The following is a 22,231-nucleotide window of genomic DNA, read 5'->3' as shown; positions in this document are numbered from 1 at the left end:
CCAAAGAACACCATCCCCACTGTCAATCATGGAGGTGGAAACATTATGTTATGGGGTGTTTCTCTGCTAAGGGCACAGGACTATTTCACCGCATCAATGGGAGAATGGATGGAGCCATGTACCATAAAATCCTGAGAGACAACCTCCTTCCCTCCACTAGGACATTAAAAATGGATTGTGACAGGGTCTTCCAACAAGACAATGACCCAAAATATACAGCCAAGGCAACAAAGGAATGGCTCAAAAAGAAGAACATTAAGGTCATGGAGTGGCCTTGCAAGTCTCCAGACCCTAATGCTATAGAAAACGTATGGAGGGAGTTGAAGCTCCGAGTTGCCAAGCGACAGCCTCAAAATCTTAATGATTTAGAGATGATCTGCAAAGAGTAGTGGACCAAAATTCCTCCTGACATGCGCAAACCTCACCATCAGCTACAAAAAACGTCTGACTGCTGCGCTTGCCAACAAGGGTTTTGCCACGAGGTATTATGTATTGTTTGCCAGAGGGATCAAATACTTATTTCTCAGTACAAAATGCAAATACATTTATACAATTTATACAATGTGATTTTCTGAATTTTATTTTTGATATTCTATCTATCAATGTTAAAATTAACCTACACTTAACCCCTTTCTGACATTAGACGTACTATCCCGTCGAGGTGGGGTGGGCCCGTATGACCACCGACCGGATAGTACGTCATATGCGATCGGCCATGCTCACAGGGGAGCGCGGCCGATTGCGGCCTGGTGTCAGCTGACTATCGCAGCTGACATCCAGCACTATGTGCCAGGACTGGTCACGGACCGCCCCCGGCACATTAACTCCCGGCACACTGCGATCAAACATGATCGCAGTGTTTCGGCGGTATAGGGAAGCATCGCGCAGGGAGAGGGCTCCCTGTGTGCTTCCCTGAGACCCCCCGGAGCAACGTGATGTGATCGCACTGCTCCGAGGTCTCTTACCTCCTCCTCCTTACCTCGGATTTAAAATGGACGGGGGCTGCATCCGGGTCCTGCAGGGAGGTAGCTTCACAGCGCCTGCTCTGAGCAGGCGCCAGGAAGCCTCCAGGAGTGCATGTCAGATCGCTGAACTGATTGCTGATCTGATCTCATGTGATTGCCCCTGGGGCAATGTTATAGTGTAAAAAAAAAAATATTCACATGTGTAAAAAAAAAATAAAAATATATATATATATATATATATATATATATATATATATATATATATATTGTTCCTATAAATACATTTCTTTGTCTAAATTTAAAAAAAAACAATAAAAGTACACATATTTAGTATCGCCGCGTCCGTAATGACCCGGCCTATAAAACTGTCCCACTAGTTAACCCCTTTAGTGGAAAAAAAAAAAAAAGGCAAAAAACAACGCTTTATTATCATACCGCCAAACAAAAAGTGGAATAACACGCGATCAAAAATACGGATATAAATAACCACGGTACCGCTAAACATGTCATCTTGTCCCGCAAAAAACGAGCTGCCATACAGCGTCATCAAAGAAAAAAGAAAAAAGTTATAGTCCTCAGAATAAAGCAATGCAAAAATAATTATTTTTTCAATAAAATAGTTTTTATCGTATAAAAGCGCCAAAACATAAAAAAAATAAATGAGGTATCGCTCTAATCGTACTGACCCAAAGAATAAAACTGCTTTATCAGTTTTACCAAAGGCGGAACGGTATAAACGCCTCCCCCAAAAGAAATTCATTAATAGCTGGTTTTTGGTCATTCTGCCTCACAAAAATCGGAATAAAAAGCGATCAAAAAATGTCACGTGCCTGAAAATGTTAACAATAAAAACAACAACTTGTCCCGCAAAAAACAAGACCTCACATGACTCTGTGGACCAAAATATGGAAAAATTATAGCTCTCAAAATGTGGTAACGTAAAAAATATTTTTTGCAATAAAAAGCATCTTTCAGTGTGTGACAGCTGCCAATCATAAAAATCCGCTAAAAATCCCGCTATAAAAGTAAATCAAACCACCTTCATCACCCCCCTTAGTTAGGGAAAAATTAAAAAATTTATTTATTTCCATTTTCCCATTAGGGCTAGGGTTAGGGCTAGGGTAAGGGTTAAGGCTAGGTTTAGGGTTAGGGCTAGGGTTAGGGTTAGGGCTAGGGCTAGGGTTAGGGATGGGGCTAGGGTTAGGGCTAGGGTTCGGGTTAGGGTTGGGGCTAGAGTAAAGGGTACAGTCAGGGTTGGGGCTAAAGTTAGGGTTAGGGTTTGGATTATATTTACGGTTGGGAATAGCGTTGGGATTAGGGTTAGGGGTGTGTCAGGGTTAGGGGTGTGGTTAGGGTTACCGTTGGGATTAGGGTTAGGAATGTGTTTGGATTAGGGTTTCAGTTATAATTGGGGGGTTTCCACTGTTTAGGCACATCAGGGGCTCTACAAATGCGACATGGCGTCCGATCTCAATTCCAGCCAATTCTGCATTGAAAAAGTAAAACAGTGCTCCTTCCCTTCTGAGCTCTCCCGTGCGCCCAAACAGCGGTTTACCCCAACATATGGGGTATCGACATACTCAGGACAAATTGTACAACAACTTTTCGGGTCCATTTTCTCCTGTTACCCTTGGTAAAATAAAACAAATTGGAGCTGAAAATTTTTTTTTGTGAAAAAAAGTTAAATGTTCATTTTTATTTAAACATTCCAAAAATTCCTGTGAAACACCTGAAGGGTTAATAAACTTCTTGAATGTGGTTTTGAGCACCTTGATGGGTGCAGTTTTTGAAACGGTGTCACGCTTGGTTATTTTCTATCATATAGACCCCTCAAAATGACTTCAAATGAGATGTGGTCCCTAAAAAAAATGGTGGTGTAAAAATGAGAAATTGCTGGTCAAATTTTAACCCTTATAACTCCCTAACAAAAAAAAATTTTGGTTCCAAAATTCTGCTGATGTAAAGTAGACATGTGGGAAATGTTACTTATTAAGTATTTTGTGTGACATATCTCTGTGATTTGATTGCATAAAAATTCAAAGTTGGAAAATTGCGAAATTTTCAAAATTTTCGCCAAATTTCCGTTCACAAATAAACGCAGGTAATGTCAAAGAAATTTTACCACTATCATGAAGTACATTATGTCACGAGTAGTGTTAAGCGATAACTTCCGATATTCAAAAGTATTGGTATCGGATTGGATCGGCTGATATCCAAAAAATATCGGATATTGCCGATACCGATACACGATACCAATACAAGTCAATGGGACACAAATATCGGAAGGTATCCTGGATGGTTCCCAGGGTCTGAAGGAGAGGAAACTCTCCTTCAGGCCCTGGGATCCATATTCATGTAAAAAATAAAGAATAAAAATAAAAAATATGGATATACTCACCCCTCCGACGGACTCTGGACCTTAGCGGTGCAACCGGCAGCCTCCGTTCCTAAGAATGCAGTGAGTGAAGGACCTTTGATGACGTCGCGGTCACGTTAGCGGTCACATGAGCGGTCACGCGACCAATCACAAGACCACGATATCATCGCAGGTCCTGTACACTCACTGCATTCTTAGGAACGGAGGCTGCCGGTTGCACCGCTAAGGTCCAGGGTCCGTCGGAGGGGTGAGTATATCCATATTTTTTATTTTTATTCTTTATTTTTTACATGAATATTGATCCTAGGGCCTGAAGGAGAGTCTCCTCTCCTCCAGACCCTGGGAACCATACACTGGGAACTTCCGATTCCGATTTCCGATATCACAAAAATATCGGAACTCGGTATCGGAATTCCGATACAGCGAATATCAGCCGATAACCGATATTTGCAGTATCGGAATGCTCAACACTAGTCACGAGAAAATAATGTCAGAATCACCGGGATCCGTTGAAGCGTTCCAGAGTTATGACCTCATAAAGGGACAGTGGTCAGAATTTTAAAAATTGGCCTGGTCATTAACGTGCAAACCACCCTTGGGGGTAAAGGGGTTAAAATTATAGACTGTTCATGTCTTTGTCAGTGGGCAAAGTTAGAAAATCAGCAAGGGATCAAATTTTTGTTTCCCCCACTTTATATATGGTTAATTTAATGATTAGTTAAAGTATATATCATAAAGGCAGTCACCCAACAACTATGACCATATGCAAATGGACATAGATGAATTATATATAATACCGCCTACATGTACACACTGTATAAGAAAATATATCAAATGCATAATATATAGTACAATATACTGTAGTATAGTATAAAATAGAGTATATTGACGCATTTCATAGTTGATTCGTCTGGTGGGTGGGTTATCAGGTCTCCATGTTAATGTTTGCAAGCAAAGACACAGTAGTGTTTCATATGAACGTTCATTCTGACAGAATCAACCTCTTCTCCAAGTATATCTCGGAATCTGTAATGATAAGGTAAATTCAGCAACATTATGGAAATGTGGAAAATACTTTACATGATATGTGTACTTGGTAAACGTCATACTGTATTATGCTGTAAATAATTACAAGAAGAATCTTTACAAATTTAGCCTGTGTACAGAGCAGATGCCGGGGTTTTAAGGGGGAGTGTGGTTCCTAAGTATAATTGTATCCATCACAAGTTGCTAAATTCTCTTCCTTAACATTACATGACATTTCTAATTTTACATTTTTTTTTGCATGCCGCTCAATGAATTAGGTGCATTTATTAATTGGAGAGCGCCGCCATTAGAAATGTACTCTGGTCAAGGACTGGCTAAAGAGGCTAAATCGAAAAATAATTTGGACAGTGAAAGTGTGTATAAATTTATCTCATTATTATTTTTGAGTAATAAAATAGGGTTTAAAAACGGAAACCACCATAGTGTTGCATAGGATAAATAGTACAATTACAGAAGATTAACTGCTACTGACCACCAGCTAACATACTGTGTGCATTGGTACAAGATTAGAGAAGCTTGGATTTTTATAAAGCTAAAAAATTTGTATCTATCACCTGGCCGTATAGTGGACAAGCCATAACCCTAACAGACTAATTCAGGTCTGACACCTTGGTCAAAGTTATCTGAGCACACAAATCTCCAATGGTGTCCAAACTTTTGCATTTGCCCACTTGTGTAATTTGTCAGAAGAATGAATACTTAAAGAGTGTATTCGCGCTGATAAATCCTTATTTTTAGTAGAGAAATGGCCAATAAATATCGTAACCAATGGTGGTATAGTATTATGGTAATAGCAGGTAGGGATTGAAAAACACCATAAATATTACACCAATTCTGCATATACAGTTTTGCACAGTAAAGTACCTAAAGGCATTCATTCTTAAAGATATTCAGTCTTAAAAATATTACCGGCCACAAGACATTAATAAACTGTCTATTACCGTATGAGGTATGCATTGTCCCAGCACTAGAGAACCTAGTGTCTGTCTTGGTATTCTGCCGATGTAGGCAGTCAGATGATGCAGAAAACTTTTTTTTTTACTTTTTGCATGCTTCAATAGTCTCCATGGGAGACTATAAGCTCCAGTTGTCCAATTGGCTCTGCTATGTACGAGTGATGATCAGATTGCCTGTATGTAGCAGAATTGCTCACATGCAATAAGTGCTGACCACCAGGTGGTGCTCATATCAATCCGGCAGTGACAACCATATAGGTCTGCTGGAGACCTCTGGTTGTCACGCCGACCCATCGGTGACCCGCGATCACATGACGGGGTCACCGATGGGTAGGATTTCCAGCGTGCTTGCTGGAAGTGTGCGTTAATCTGTCAGAGATTGAGAGCGGGATTTAACAGATTAAAAGCCACTGGTGGATCGCAATTCCTCCCTTGGGTGATAGAGGCAAATGTCAGATGTTCAAAACAACTGACAAGTACAGGGAAAGATGTGGGCTCAGCGATGGAGCCCACATCAAAGTGGGAGACACAACATGCGCAGTACTAGTGCGGCTCATGTTGTGAAGGGCTAAAGGCGTTATCCAGGACTTTTGTATTTTTTATTCTTTTGGAACTAAGAACTTGCAGGTTGGCAGTTTATATTAAAAGACTATCTTATGTTTTAAAATGGTTAAAATTGCAAAGTGCTTGTAAAAACAAGCTTATTTAACTTTTCATATAAAAAAACCCCAACTATTCTCAAGAACAAAGCGATTCATAATTTTGTAGTTTACAGCTTATTTCTTAAGTTACTGGACACCTATCCAATGGCTGATTTCGTAGATAGAGGATGCTCTGGAAAGCTGTTTGCTTTTCAGCTAATAAATACTGTTCTGAAGCTGGATGGATCACTGGATCTGGCCAGCTTTATTTCCCGTTGCCTCTGCTAGCAACATCAAAGAGAACGCAGTTCGGCCCAGCAGCTCATTCCATGCCGCTAGTCAAAACGGTCAATCATAAGGAGCACACCACCCCCTTGCTAGCAGGAAAAAAAATGGCAGGGTAGCAATGCCCCCCTGCAAACAAACATGAGACATAATAGCAATCTACAGTTAGGTCCATATATATTTGGACAGAGACAACATTTTTCTCATTTTGGTTATAGACATTACCACAATGAATTTTAAACAAAACAATTCAGATGCAGTTGAAGTTCAGACTTTCAGCTTTCATTTGAGGGTATCCACATTAAAATTGGATGAAGGGTTTAGGAGATTCAGCTCCTTAATATGTGCCACCCTGTTTTTAAAGGGACCAAAAGTAATTGGACAGATTCAATAATTTTAAATAAAATGTTCATTTTTAATACTTGGCTGAAAACCTTTCGTTGGGAATGACTGCCTGAAGTCTTGAACTCATGGACATCACCAGACGCTGTGTTTCCTCCTTTTTGATGCTCTGCCAGGCCTTGACTGCGGTGGTTTTCAGTTGCTGTTTGTTTGTGGGCCTTTCTGTCTGAAGTTTAGTCTTTAACAAGTAAAATGCATGCTCAATTGGGTTGAGATCAGGTGACTGACTTGGCCATTCAATAATATTCCACTTCTTTGCTTTAATAAACTCCTGGGTTGCTTTGGCTTTATGTTTTGGGCCATTGTCCATCTGTAGTATGAAACGACGGCCAATCAGTTTGGTTGCATTTGGCTGGATCTGAGCACACAGTATGGCGGCTCTGAATACCTCAGAATTCATTCTGCTGCTTCTGTCCTGTGTCACATCATCAATGAACACTAGTGACCCAGTGCCACTGGCAGCCATGCATGCCCAAGCCATCACACTGCCTCCGCCGTGTTTTACAGATGATGTGGTATGCTTTGGATCATGAGCTGTACCACGCCTTCGCCATACTTTTCTCTTTCCATCATTCTGGTAGAGGTTGATCTTGGTTTCATCTGTCCATAGAATGTTTTTCCAGAACTGTGCTGGCTTTTTTAGATGTTTTATAGCAAAGTCCAGTCTAGCCTTTTTATTCTTGACTCTTATGAGTGGCTTGCACCGTGCAGTGAACCCTCTGTATTTACTTTCATGCAGTCTTCTCTTTATGGTAGATTTGGATATTGATACTCCTACTTCCTGGAGAGTGTTGGTCACTTGGTTGGCTGCTGTGAAGGGGTTTCTTTTCACCATGGAGATAATTCTGCGATCATCCACTACTGTTGTCTTCCGTGGGCGCCCAGGTCTTTTTGCATTGATGAGTTCACCAGTGCTTTCTTTCTTTCTTTCTCAGGATGTACCAAACTGTACATTTTGCCACTCCTAATATTGTAGCAATTTCTCGGATGGGTTTTTTCTGTTTTCAGAGCTTAAGGATGGCTTGTTTCACCTGCATGGAGAGCGCTTTTGACCGCAAGTTTACTTCATAGGAAAACCTTCCAAATGCAAGCACCACACCTCAAATCAACTCCAGGCCTTTTATCTGCTTAATTGAGAATGACATAATGAAGGGATTGCCCACACCTGCCCATGAAATAGCCTTGGAGTCAATTGTCCAATTACTTTTGGTCCCTTTAAAAACAGGGTGGCACAGGTTAAGGAGCTGAAACTCCTAAACTCTTCATCCAATTTTAATATGGATACCCTCAAATGAAAGCTAAAAGTCTGAACTTCAACTGCATCTGAATTGTTTTGTTTAAAATTAATTGTGGTAATGTCTATAACCAAAATGAGAAAAATGTTGTCTCTGTCCAAATATATATGGACCTAACTGTATGAAATATAATGACCAAAATAATGCAACAAAATCATGTATTTATATTGTACCTTTTATTAATACGCATTATAAACTGCTCTGCTCTTTTCACATCTTTTTCTTTTAATTGTTGAAACATATAACTTGACTGAGTGAATCCAATCATTTCTGGAATAGTCAGTTGAACTTTAGCAGGTATATCAGTGATACTATAAGAGAGAAAAGATATATAATTTATCTGGCAAAGTACAAAAAAATGCATATTTTAATCAACATGGGAAAATAATAACAGTACTGAGAACAAAACATGTTTTTTCATTTGGTAACAAAGAACTTTATCCAGGCGTACTCACCATGGAATCTTCCCTTAGCTCTCTGCTTCACTCAGTAAATGCTGACAATGCATACTTACTCAGAGCAGATGCTGACAAATTCTGCCTTAATTTGTATTATTTTAGTTTTACATCTCTTGGATTCTGCTTCAAAATTCTCAATAATGTACAGTAAAAAAGGTGAAAACCCCAACCACGTATAGCAGAAAAATTCCTCCGGGTTCTCCGTTTTCCTCCCACACTCCAAATACGTACTGATAGGGAATTTAGATTGTTAGCCCCATCGGGGACAGCGATGATAATGTGTGCAACCTGTAAAGCGCTGCGGAATATGTTAGCACTATATAAAAATAAAGATTATTATTATTACAGTATATTATTATGAAAATGTGTGAGGTTTTTCCTTCCTGCAATGCAGTGCTTAAAATATGTTGAAATTCCATAGCAAAATACAAATTTAGTCACTTATTTCCAGGAAAATCTGCATAGAAAATGATCTGTGGGGTCTAATTTGAGTCTGTCTCTTTTCTGTTTATGACACTGGGCTCCGTGAGCACAAGGTACAATAGTGTGTCCATTGTCACAGTATATTTAGCTTTTCAAAGGAAAGTTGAATGAAAATTCTCCTCAAGTCCTTAGATGTAAAACAGTTTCAGCAAACTAACAATGTTATTATTATTATTATTTATTTATATAGCACCATTAATTCCACGGTGCTGTACATGAGAAAGGGGTTACATACAGGGTTATAAATATCGCTTACAGTAAACAAGTTTACAGTGACAGACTGGTACAAAGGGGAGAGGACCCTGTCCTTGCGGACTTACATTCCATGGGTGATTTTAAACAATTTTAAAATAAATAAAATAATTCTGGAACTAAAAAATACTACATCTGAAGGGATCAGTATTTTGGTAGACCTATAAAAAGTGATTTATTTTTTTTTTACAAACTTTTTGCATGCATAGAAAAGTGGACATCAAAAACTTACCGTTGCTTGTCTTTTAGTGGAATGGCTTCATATAAATTTTGGTACCGACAAAGCATATCATCTGTTGAGTTATCAACGTTCTGGAACAATGTATCCCAGACCTGTAAATATTTTAAAAAAACTTTTAGTAATAAAAAACGTTACTGATGTCTTTAACATCGATGAGATGTCCACAAATCTTTCTGGGTCCAAAACTTTGACAACATAATAAGCACCCAATGCAGCAGGCTTTTAAGGCTATGGTAGAGGTCAACCCACCTTAGATCTATTGACATGCTACTTAAGTCTAATTCTTATTATGTTATTCACAAATTACCTATTAGACGTTACTTATACAAGGTTTTGCCTGTGCTATGATGCCAAAAATTGCAATTTAAAGTGGCACTGCACTTGAAGTATATGGATAGATAGCAGACCCAGTGTATAATTTTTTCGGATGGTAAACTGATGGTATTCAAATATAAGCAAATTATTCCCCACCTAAATCACTGTAAGAACAAAGACCCATCACAACATAAGAGGTTGTTACACACTAGAGAAAGAATTACAGTATTTTAACTATGAAAATTGTCTCTTCAGAGAGGAAGAGGACTAGAACTCTAGTGCCACCTATTGGATGCAGCAATCCTAAAAGTCAATGTCAACCCTTTAACAAGCCTTGTCACATGACTTAGGATAAAAGCCAAACCAGAATCTCAATTTGCAGACACTGTGTTTCGGGGTCTGGTTTGGCTGAGTGAGAGGCGTCTGACCGATATCCAGGAAGTATCATTTCTGCATGCGGAGATTGACACGCTAAGTATTTTAACTAAATATCCTGACGAGGAAGTAAATGATAACAGCAAATTTATATTTGACATGGTGATTAATTCGCTACTTTACCTGGAAAAATTGCTGTAACTTCTAAAAAATATGGTCTATCATACTGAAATTTGGACTGTACACCCATTGGTTCATGAGAAACTGACGTTTTAAAGCAGATGTTGAAAATGTCCACCGTTCGCATCCAAGCATGCCTGCCTGCGCCGTTACATATTGTTGAATGTATTCAGCATGATGTCTGGGTTCATAGCCTGAATTTCTTGCTGTATGCTCTCTCAGAGTGTCTGTAATGTTCATACTTGTTACTATACACTCGACCATTCAAGTAGCCCCAAAGGAAAAAAAAACAGTGGTGTTAAATCAGTGGATTTTGGTGACCAGAGTTCCTTGGAGATTACTTTTTTATCAAACAAAGCTTCAATACACGATTTGGACGGTAGATTTCAACTTTCAAACTTCTTTAGAACCCCACTTTGGCACCTCTTTAAAGACTCAGCTTTCCAATAAATTTTCACAATGAAAACACGCACCGCCAAACTGTATCTGTACAATGTTAACAAATAAAGATGGAATTCGGCAGGAGTGATGTGCAAATACCATACATAGACTTACTGCATTTCTTTCTGCATGTCAGTAATTTGTCTCGTAGTGCAGGCGACCGCTGGCGCGACTAGATGGCGAGACCACTTGGGGTGAGGATGTTTCTAGTCGCTGTCGATGAGGTTCATTTGACTCTCACTTCTCGTTACCCAAAGTTTGTTCAAGTCTATGTGTCAGTACGGTCAACTGATTATTTTAGAAATTACAGCAATTTTTTCTGGTAATGTGAGGAGTGAATTACCCTGTACTATAAGAGTCTCACTGATTGTAGAAAAACAGCGATCTGGCAGTGCTTCCATGCACATGATGTACATTAAAAGGCAATTAAAAAATTGTCAAGATTGTCAAGATTCAGTAGCTAATAACCTGTCTCGATAATGCTTGCGAGGAAAAAGTCTATTTCACATTGTAGGTAGAAAAATAGGGAGTTCACCACTGCACATTAAAATAAGCTTTATTTGAGGTTTCAAACAGAGTTTGTGGAGACAAAGTGGCTGACAGTCGTTTCGCATGTATGGCATGCTTCTTCTGAGTCACACGCAAAATGGCTGACAGCCACTTTGTCGCCACAAACTCTGTTTGAAACCACAAATAAAGTTAATTTTAAATAACAATGAAGAGTGCTTTATTTTTATACCTACAATAAGTATATATTCTCCCTACATTGTATGCAATCTACATCAGTAAGGATTAGAGATAAGAGAATTTATACGATTTCATTAAAATTCTACTCGAATATACAACAAAAATCAGCAATTTTGAGAATACGGCTTACTATAAATTTGCTTTGCATGGATTTAACTATATGACGCTGTTTGCCTGTATGTAAACAGGTTGCTAAATTATCTTCGATCGGTTGTTATTTAATACTGCAAGTCGGTTGGTGTAAACCCATCTTAAGCTACCTCTGGCATCACTGCATTCAGGTCATCTGACAAATTCTTGTATTCAAACTCAGCAATTGGGTCAAAAGCATGGACAGCCAAGCATCCTCTTGTATTCAATACCCGAATTGTTTCGTCGAGAAATTTGTCTAATTTGAACCAATGAGCTGCAACTGCAACGTGTACCAGGTCCACAGAATCATTCTTAACAGGCAATTTCTCAGCCGAAGAGACCCTACAGACAGGGGATAGAAGATTGTGAGTGTCAATTAGGCCATCAAATCATCTTATTATATCAGCAGAATTTAGAAATTCAGTTTAGTACTCACATGTATGACACATTTTTTGCCAAGGTCATTTGTTTAGCCACACTTATTTGGGATTCACTGATGTCTAGTCCCAGGACCTTTTTGAAATGGGAAGCTAGAGGTAAAGTGTAACGTCCGGTTCCACAGGCAACATCCACCGCCATCTCAAGGGGTCGCCCATTTGTCTTTAAAGAAGGGTAGAGTACATTACATAAAGTCAAATGTTTATTACACTGACATAGAGTGGGTGAAATATTGAACACGTCACCAATTTCCTAAGTAAATATATATCTGAAGGTGCTCATGACATAAAATTCTCACCAGATGTTGGCCACTCCCAGCCTCAAAAAAGCAGCCCACAGCCGACCCAGAAAAAGCGCATCTATTAGATGCGCCAATTCTGGCACTTTGCCCTGCTCTTCTCACTTGCCCTGTGGGGGTGGCAAGTGGGGTTCATATTTGTGGGGTTGATGTCACCTTTGTATTTTCAGGTGATATCAAGCCCAGCAGTTAGCAATAGAGAGGAGTCTATCAGAAGCCTATCCACTACTAATCCCATTTTCTTATTGTCAGTAAAAAAAAAAACACCCAGAATAAAATCATTTATTTGAAATAAAAATACACACTTTTTTACAAATATATTTAAGAATAAAAAAACAATTATACTCACCTTACACACATTCCATTGAAGCCCTGGTCCCCTGTAAAAAAAACCCCAGAAAATGTTAAACAACAAAAATACTCACTGTGATAAATTTTGTACGGTGAACTGTGGTGAACTGACTGAGTTCATTGCTGCAGCGTTAGAATTTTTCTCACGGTATTAGCGGTGATGTCACTGCAGTTCATCAGTCCTGCTCACACTGAAGTGAGCTGTCAACACAGCCTCAGTGACCTGTGGTAACCTCGATGACATAGCTGCTAGTCACTGATGCTGAGCTTGCAGCAGCTCATTCTCCTGTGGTTTTCAGGCTGGATGATCACATCTTGGCACCATCCTAGTTGAAAACCAATTTTCGCAGACATGGGACAGTAAGTCAGACAGGTGAGGGATATTGTTGTTTTTTTATTTTTCTTCAAAAGACCAGAGCTTCAATGGAATGGGCATTAGGTGAGTAATTTTAATGTTTATTATTTTCTGTCTTTTACAAGGGACCAGGGCTTTAATGGAATGGGCGTAAAGTGAGTATAAAGGTGTTTGTTATTTTTAAATAAATCAGCAAAATGTTTTTCATTTTTATTTCAAATAAAGGACTTTATTCTGTATCTTTTTTTTTTTACTGACAATGAAACTATGGGGTTAGTAATGGATAGGCGTCTTATAGACAACTCTCCATTACTAACTCATAAGCTTGATGTCACCTGAAAATACAAAAGTAACATCAACCGCACAAATATAACCCCAATTTACACTGCCACAGGGCAAGTAGGAAAAACCTGGGCAAAGTGCCAGAATTGCTATTTTAGAATGGGGGGCCAATATCTATGGCCCCTTACCAGCCTGAGAATACCAGCCCCCAGCTGCCTGCTTTAGCTTGGCTGGTTGTCAAAAATGGAGGGGACCCAGCACTGTTTTTTTAAATTATTTAAATAATTCTAAAAAACAGCGCGGGGACCCATCTATTCTTGGTAATCAGCCATGATAACGCCGACAGCTGAGGGTTGGAGCCCCCAGCTGTCAGTTTTGCCATGCCGGTTATCGAAAATAGAAAGACCCCAAGTCATTTTATTCATTATTTAATTATTACGCAGGCACCACCCTATGAGTACACTCATCAGCCGACATCTGACAGCATGAGAACCGCATCTTTTTGACCTGTGGTAATGATCTTAATGGGGTCCTGGTTTGGGTACTGTTCTGGTACCTGAACCAAACTTTTTTTTAACTGTTTGGCCAAATCCGCAGGACCTGAACATCCAGGGGTTCACCCGTTACTACCCTCAACTTAATATTTGGTTGCACACCCTTTGGAATAAATAACTGCAATCAATCACATCCTAGAACCATCAACAAGTTTCTTACACCTCTCAACTGGAATTTTGGACCATTTGTTTTGCAAACTGTTCCAGGTCTCTAAATGTATAAGAAGAGAGGAACGCACTCACCGGGCAGGTAAAATCCAATCCTTTATTGAAGCATGGATAAACTTAGCAGGGAGGGGAGTGGAGGGTGATGGACGACGGCCGTTTTTCGCTGACGAGCGCTACTACGGGTCCTGACAACAGGAAGCGGGGAGATCCCTTTTCACCTGTGTTAGCTCAAGGTAAACTCCCACACGTCCTGTGTCATAGTCATCAGCTCCGCCTAACAGAGCAAAATACATGTGACTTAAAATGCATAAAAACAATGATACAAAAGACCTATTTTTTGGAATACAAAAGGACCTTCATAATAATCACCTTATTTCACAAACCCTTTTTACAAAAAAACTTTTTTTTACAAAAAAACCGCCATGTCGATTTTATCATTAAGCCCAACAGGACCGGCAGCATTAGTGCGTATTATCCACCTGGCCTCTCTGCTCAAGAGAAGCCGGTGCCAGTCTCCTCCATGGCGTGGTGTATCCACCCGTTCTAAACCCACAAAACGCAGCATACTTACGTCACCCGCATGGACCTGTCTAACATGGGTGATCAGGCGGGGGGCTCCCTTCCCAGTGCGAATAGAGTGCAAGTGTTCCCTGATTCTTTTAAATAGAGGTCGAATTGTTTTGCCGATGTAAAAGAGCCCACACGGGCAAAAAATGATGTAGACAACATGTGTAGTTCGACATGAAATAAAGTCCCGGACCTGATGGTGGATGGGACCCACCTGCACTCTATCGCCTGTAAGATGTAATTGGCAAAAATTGGACTGGCCACATCTAAAATTCATCTGTTTAAGTCCTTTTCTTCCTCCCAACAGTCGGCAGTTATTAAACCACCAGGAGAAATCCCCTGCCAGGTTGGCCCATTGGGCTTCATGGTTCATGGGGATTCTACCAATAGCATGCGAGAAGACACGCATTTGTTATTAAGTCTCACACAGTCTCCTAGCGATATTGGGGTTACTACCGTAGTGCCGACCAAACCCTTTTTGGGGGGAGTTAAGTCTACCTGTGTGCCGCCAAGTTCCCCAGGTAATTTGATTGAGGTATTTGAATCCCAGGTTATCAGAGATGTGGAAGCACTAATCTATAATAAACCCTTACAGAATTTGAGTACTATAGAGCATGCCGCCCTAAAAGAAATACAGAGCTGGACAGATACTGTTGTGCGCCCGGCAGACAAGGGCGGTAATACGGTATTGCTGTCAAAAGAGGCATATGTGGAGGAATGTCTAAGGCAACTCTCTGATAGGAATACATACGTGGTTTTGAAGGGGGATCCAACAAATAAAACAAAGGGTGAACTCTGGTCCTTGCTTAGGGGCTATGTGGAATTGGGGATTTTGTCTCAAAGACAGGCTGAAAAGCTTCTACCAGAATTTCCAAGAAAACCTCACTGGTACCAGATACCCAAGGTCCACAAATCCCTAAGCAGGCCACCTGGCCGCCCTATCGTTTCAGGGGTAGGATCCGTTACAGAACCTCTTTCTTGTTACCTGGATTGGTTACTCAATCCCCTTCTGTTAGATATGCCGTCCTTTGTAAAAGACACAAAGGATTTTTTAAGGGTTATCCGTGGCTTTGAGTGGCAGGAGGGGTTTTGTTTAACATCAATCGACATTGAAAGTTTGTACACCAGAATACCACAGGTGCAAGGGGTTGACGTGGTCAGAAAAATTCTAGTAAATACACCCTCTGACCGCAACACGGTAGATTTTATTTGCGAGGGTTTGACCTTCATTCTGAACCATAATTCATTCAAATTCGACACGACATGGTATACACAAATAGAGGGTACAGCCATGGGCACGCCGGTAGCTTGTACGCTGGCAAACCTGTTTCTAGCGGTTTTTGAAGATTTACATGTCTATTCCATTGATAATCCTTTTTTAAAACACATTAAATTGTATCTAAGGTATGTCGACGACATCTTCATGGTGTGGGATGGTACCCAGGATGAGTTTGAAGCCTTTGTTCACCACCTGGGTACATCCAACACCATGAACATGAGATTCACCTCCAATTTTGGGGGAAATGAACTGGCATTCCTGGACATCATGATAAGGGTGGAATCAGGGGGCATGTGTACTGAGATCTATCGAAAGCCCACTGCATCTAATTCACTGTTACACTATAACAGTGCTCATCCAGTGTACACTAGGCATGCTCTACCATACAGCCAATTCCTAAGGGTCAAAAGAGTGAACAATACTGACGGAGGGTTTGAACGCCAATCACAGGACCTTTATGCTAGGTTTGTCCAACGGGGTTATCCTCGCCCTGTGTTAGACAGAGCATTGGATAGAGCTATAATGGACAACGGATATCCTGAGGGACATGCGGCAAAAAGAAGACAGACTAATAGAAATGATAAAAAATGTGTCTTTAGTTTCAAATACAGTCCCATGGATGCACATATTAGGTCGGCAGTGAGAAAGAATTGGCATATTCTGGGGGGTGATGCTGATTTGAAGGAGATGGTAGCAAAAGGTCCGCTTTTTGCTTGCAGGCGTGGTAAGAAAATTAAGGATTTACTTGTGCAGAATCGTTTTGAAACAAAAAAAGATAATTGGTTGGTAACCAGCATTCCTAAGGGCAATTTTAGATATGGCCAGTGCAATTTTTGCCAATTACATCTTACAGGCGATAGAGTGCAGGTGGGTCCCATCCACCATCAGGTCCGGGACTTTATTTCATGTCGAACTACACATGTTGTCTGCATCATTTTTTGCCCGTGTGGGCTCTTTTACATCGGCAAAACAATTCGACCTCTATTTAAAAGAATCAGGGAACACTTGCACTCTATTTGCACTGGGAAGGGAGCCCCCCGCCTGATAACCCATGTTAGACAGGTCCATGCGGGTGACGTAAGTATGCTGCGTTTTGCGGGTTTAGAACGGGAGGATACACCACGCCATGGAGGAGACTGGCACCGGCTTCTCTTGAGAAGAGAGGCCAGGTGGATAATACGCACTAATGCTGCCGGTCCTGTTGGGCTTAATGATAAAATCGACATGGCGGTTTTTTTGTAAAAAAAAGTTTTTTTGTAAAAAGGGTTTGTGAAATAAGGTGATTATTATGAAGGTCCTTTTGTATTCCAAAAAATAGGTCTTTTGTATCATTGTTTTTATGCATTTTAAGTCACATGTATTTTGCTCTGTTAGGCGGAGCTGATGACTATGACACAGGACTTGTGGGAGTTTACCTTGAGCTAACACAGGTGAAAAGGGATCTCCCCGCTTCCTGTTGTCAGGACCGGTAGAAGCGCTTGTCAGCGTGAAACGTCCGTCGTCCGTCACCCTCCACTCCCCTCCCTGCTAAGTTTATCCATGCTTCAATAAAGGATTGGATTTTACCTGCCCGGTGAGTGCGTTCCTCTCTTCTTATACATTTGGATATTTATTGTCTTGTTTTCCTTGGATACTGCACCACTGGAGCTGCCGTGTGGGACTCTCAGCATTATTTTTGTTTGTTATGCTAGGTGGTTAGCTTGGCTGCAGCTGTGCGGAGGTGATCTCTTTTTTCTTTTTCTCTGGATATATTGTTCCAGGTCTCTCACATTTGAGCGGTGCCTTCTCGCAACAACAATTTTAAGATCTCTCCACATGTGTTCAATAGGATATAGATCTTGACTCACTGCTGGCCACTTCAGAACTCTCCAGCACTTTGTTTCCATCCATTCCTGGGTGCTTCTTGAAGTATGTTTGGGGTCATTGTTGTACTGGAATACCCATGACCAAGGACTCAAACCCAGCTTTCTGACACTGGACACTACATTGCGACCCAAAAACCTTTGGTAATCTTCAGATTTCATGATGCCTTGCAATCAGTCAAGGCACAGAGTGAGAGAGGTAGCAAAACAGCCCCTAAACATTTTCAAATGTCCACCATATTTGATTGTAGGTACTGTGTTCTTTTCTTTGCAGGCCTTATTCCATTTGAGGAAACAGGAAAATGATGTGCTTTACCAAAAAGCTCTATCTTGTTATCATCTGTCCACAAGACATGTTTTACACATATACATTTTGGCAAACTGAAGTCTAGCTTTCTTATGATTCTGTGTCAGCAGTGGGGTCCTCCTGGTTCTCCTGCCATAGTGTTTCATTTCATTAAAATGTCAACAGATAGTTTGAGGTAGCACTGATGCACCCTGAGCCTGCAAAACAGCATGAATTTCTTTGGAACTTGATTGGGGCTGCTTCATCTGGACTATCCTGCATTGCAACTTTTCATCAACTTTTCTCTGCCATCCACTTTCAAGGAGATTAGCTACAGTGCCATAGGTTGTAAACGTATTTATTATGTTGCGTGCCATACACAAAGGAATATCAAGATCAAGATTTGTAACCTTAAAATTGTTGATATTTTTCAGCAATTTTGGTTTTCAAGTCCTCAGACTGTTCTCTTCTCCTCTTTCTGTTCTCCATTCTTAGTATGGCACACACAGACACACAAATCAAAGATTAGATCAACTTCTCCCCTTTTTATCTGGTTTAAGATGTGATTATCATATTGCCCACACCTGTTACTTACCACAGATGAGCTTGAATGAGCATCACATGCTAGAAACAAAGTTGTTTACCCACAATCTTGGAAAGGTGCCAGCAATTTTTTCATGAAAAAAGGGTGTGTGAAGGAGAGAAAAAGTCAGCTCACCATGTGTGCAGTTCAGTTGATGAAGCTGGTTGTCTCACATGGATTAGCCAAGGATTCGGCTTGTAAACAACCCAAGGAGGGAGGATTCCAGTGAGACCATGATGAGAAGGTTAGTAAAATGCACAATTTATTAGTCAGATTAAAAGTAGAAAGTTTTCACATCATCCAGTGGCTGAGCCAAACCAATGCATTTCAGCTGATAAAAGCCTTACTCATGGTTACAATGTGTGAGCTAAAGCAATGGATATACAGCTCTGGCAAAAATTAAGAGACCTCTGCAAAATATTTTTAAGTAAAATGTAAATTGTTCATTTATTCTATAAACTTCTGACATGTCTCTGAATTTCCAAGCAATAAATTATGTTTTTTTTTCTGAAAAGGAGAAATGGTCAAAATTAAAAAAAAGTGTTTTCAGACCTCAAATTAGGCAAAGAAAACAAGTTCGTAATCATTTAGAAACAACAATACTAATGTTTCAACTCAGGAAGAGTTCAGAAATCAATATTTGGTGGAATTACCATGATTTTTAATCACAGCTTTCATGCGTCTTGGCTTGCTTTCCACCAGTCTTTCACACTGCTTCTGGCATAAAAATGTAAGCAGTTCTTCTTTGTTTGATGGCTTGTGACTATCCATCATCCCCTTGATTACATTCCAGAAGTTTTCAATGAGGATCAGGCCTGGAGATTGCGCTGCCCATGACAGGGTTCTGATGTGGTGGTGTCTTAATTTCTGCCAGAGATGTACAGGTCCTTCTCAAAAAATTAGCATATAGTGTTAAATTTCATTATTTACCATAATGTAATGATTACAATGAAACTTTCATATATTATAGATTCATTATCCACCAACTGAAATTTGTCAGGTCTTTTATTGTTTTAATACTGATGATTTTGGCCTACAACTCCTAATAACCCAAAAAACCTGTCTCAATAAATTAGCATATCAAGAAAAGGTTCTCTAAATGACCTATTACCCTAATCTTCTGAATCAACTAATTAACTCTAAACACATGCAAAAGATACCTGAGGCTTTTAAAAACTCCCTGCCTGGTTCATTACTCAAAACCCCCATCATGGGTAAGACTAGCGACCTGACAGATGTCAAGAAGGCCATCATTGACACCCTCAAGCAAGAGGGTAAGACCCAGAAAGAAATTTCTCAACAAATAGGCTGTTCCCAGAGTGCTGTATCAAGGCACCTCAATGGTAAGTCTGTTGGAAGGAAACAATGTGGCAGAAAACGCTGTACAACGAGAAGAGGTGACCGGACCCTGAGGAAGATTGTGGAGAAGGACCGATTCCAGACCTTGGGGAACCTGAGGAAGCAGTGGACTGAGTCTGGTGTGGAAAGGCGTGTGCAGGAAATGGGCTACAGGTGCCGCATTCCCCAGGTAAAGCCACTTTTGAACCATAAACAGCGGCAGAAGCGCCTGACCTGGGCTACAGAGAAGCAGCACTGGACTGTTGCTAAGTGGTCCCAAGTACTTTTTTCTGATGAAAGCAAATTTTGCATGTCATTCGGAAATCAAGGTGCCAGAGTCTGGAGGAAGACTGGGGAGAAGGAAATGCCAAAATGCCTGAAGTCCAGTGTCAAGTACCCACAGTCAGTGATGGTGTGGGGTGCCATGTAAGCTGCTGGTGTTGGTCCACTGTGTTTCATCAAGGGCAGGGTCAATGCAGCTAGCTATCAGGAGATTTTGGAGCACTTCATGCTTCCATCGGCTGAAATGCTTTATGGAGATGAAGATTTCATTTTTCAGCACGACCTGGCACCTGCTCACAGTGCCAAAACCACTGGTAAATGGTTTACTGACCATGGTATTACTGTGCTCAATTGGCCTGCCAACTCTCCTGACCTGAACCCCATAGAGAATCTGTGGGATATTGTGAAGAGAAAGTTGAGAGACGCAAGACCCAACACTCTGGATGAGCTTAAGGCCGCTATTGAAGCATCCTGGGCCTCCATAACATCTCAGCAGTGTCACAGGCTGATTGCCTCCATGCCACGCCGCATTGAAGCAGTCATTTCTGCCAAAGGATTCCCGACAAAGTATTGAGTGCATAACTGAACATTATTATTTGATGGTTTTTTTGTTTGTTATTAAAAAACACTTTTATTTGATTGGACGGGTGAAATATGCTAATTTATTGAGACAGGTTTTTTGGGTTATCAGGAGTTGTAGGCCAAAATCATCAGTATTAAAACAATAAAAGACCTGACAAATTTCAGTTGGTGGATAATGAATCTATAATATATGAAAGTTTAATTGTAATCATTACATTATGGTAAATAATGAAATTTAACACTATATGCTAATTTTTTGAGAAGGACCTGTATATAAAACATGTGAAGGCACATGATGAGAAAGATCCAACAATGTAGCATGTAAATGAGTATAAGTAAATATCTGGAGACTCATTTACATTCTATATTGTTATTGGATCTTTCTCAACATATGTCTTCACATGTTTTATATATATCCATTGCTTTATCTTACACATTGTAACCATGAGTAAGGCTTTTATTATCTGAAACACATTGGTTTGGCTCAGCCACTGGATGATGTGATCTCTTTCTACTTTTAATCTGACTAATAAATCTTGGCTTTTACTAACCTTTTCATCACGGTCTCGCTGGAATCCTCTCTCCTTGTATTGAACAATTTTTTCAGGCCCAATTTTGCAGTTTTGTGTGAAATGATGATCAATTTGCTTTTTTTTCTCTGTTTTTGTGATGTTTAAATACAGTACACACACAAAAAAATGAGAGGTGTAAGAAGCTTATTGATTGTTATAGGAAGTGATTGACTACAGTCATTTATGCCAAAGGGTGTGCAACCAAACATTAAGTTGAGGATGTCAACAATTTTGTCCTGAAATTACCATATTTTGTGGATTATAAGACACACAAATTTTGGGAAGAAAATAGGAAAAAAATGTTGCGTGTTATAATTCGCTTTTGCGGTAGCTTCCCTTGGGGCAGTGGTGGTGTAGCAGGGTTTCAGATGATGAGTCAATGCTAGCAGAGGCAGGAGATGCTGCGGGCTCCAGACTGGTAGGATGGGGTATTCAGTGTTCAGCAGGAGTTGGACCATGGCTGCGGGTCCCAGGCTGGTACAATGAGATGTTCAGTGGTGCGGAGGCTGACATTTTGTGACAGCATGGAGCCCTGCACCTTCCATACTTTCTAATGCCGTGGACTCCAGAAAAATGTCCGCATTGCACAATTGAGATCTCGGGAGCTGAGATCTCAGGAGATGAGATATCGGCACCAAATTGCTCATTCGCAGACTGTGGCGGTCATTTTCACGAAGCCATCGGCATAGAAGAGTATGGAAAGTGCAGGGCTCTGGGCATTCACAAAATGTTGGCGGAGCCCCCACACCGCCAAACACCTCGTCATAGCAGTGTGGGGCCTGCAGCCATCACTTGACACCTGCCTCCGCCAGAAGCTTCTAGCAACAGTGACCCTGTGAACC

General features: G+C 40.5%; 1 protein-coding gene across 1 annotated transcript in view; it reads right to left on the bottom strand.

Annotated features, from left to right (window-relative positions):
• Nucleotides 1–4,259: 4,259 nt before the first annotated feature.
• The window catches only part of LOC143785774 (uncharacterized), a 33,802-nt gene continuing 15,830 nt past the window's right edge, over nt 4,260–22,231 (bottom strand). Inside the window, exons 2-6 of the mRNA XM_077274896.1 lie at nt 12,029–12,192; nt 11,721–11,934; nt 9,394–9,494; nt 8,142–8,279; nt 4,260–4,368 (exon numbers count right to left, since the gene is read on the bottom strand). Coding sequence (XP_077131011.1) covers nt 4,281–4,368; nt 8,142–8,279; nt 9,394–9,494; nt 11,721–11,934; nt 12,029–12,192 — 705 coding nt within the window. The 3' untranslated portion in view covers nt 4,260–4,280. The remainder of the gene's footprint in view (nt 4,369–8,141; nt 8,280–9,393; nt 9,495–11,720; nt 11,935–12,028; nt 12,193–22,231) is intronic.

Source organism: Ranitomeya variabilis, chromosome 7, assembly GCF_051348905.1.
Source record: "Ranitomeya variabilis isolate aRanVar5 chromosome 7, aRanVar5.hap1, whole genome shotgun sequence".
Lineage (NCBI taxonomy): Eukaryota > Metazoa > Chordata > Amphibia > Anura > Dendrobatidae > Ranitomeya > Ranitomeya variabilis.
The sequence above is the reverse complement of the archived record's forward strand: the minus strand, read 5'-3'. Positions and strand labels throughout refer to the sequence as shown.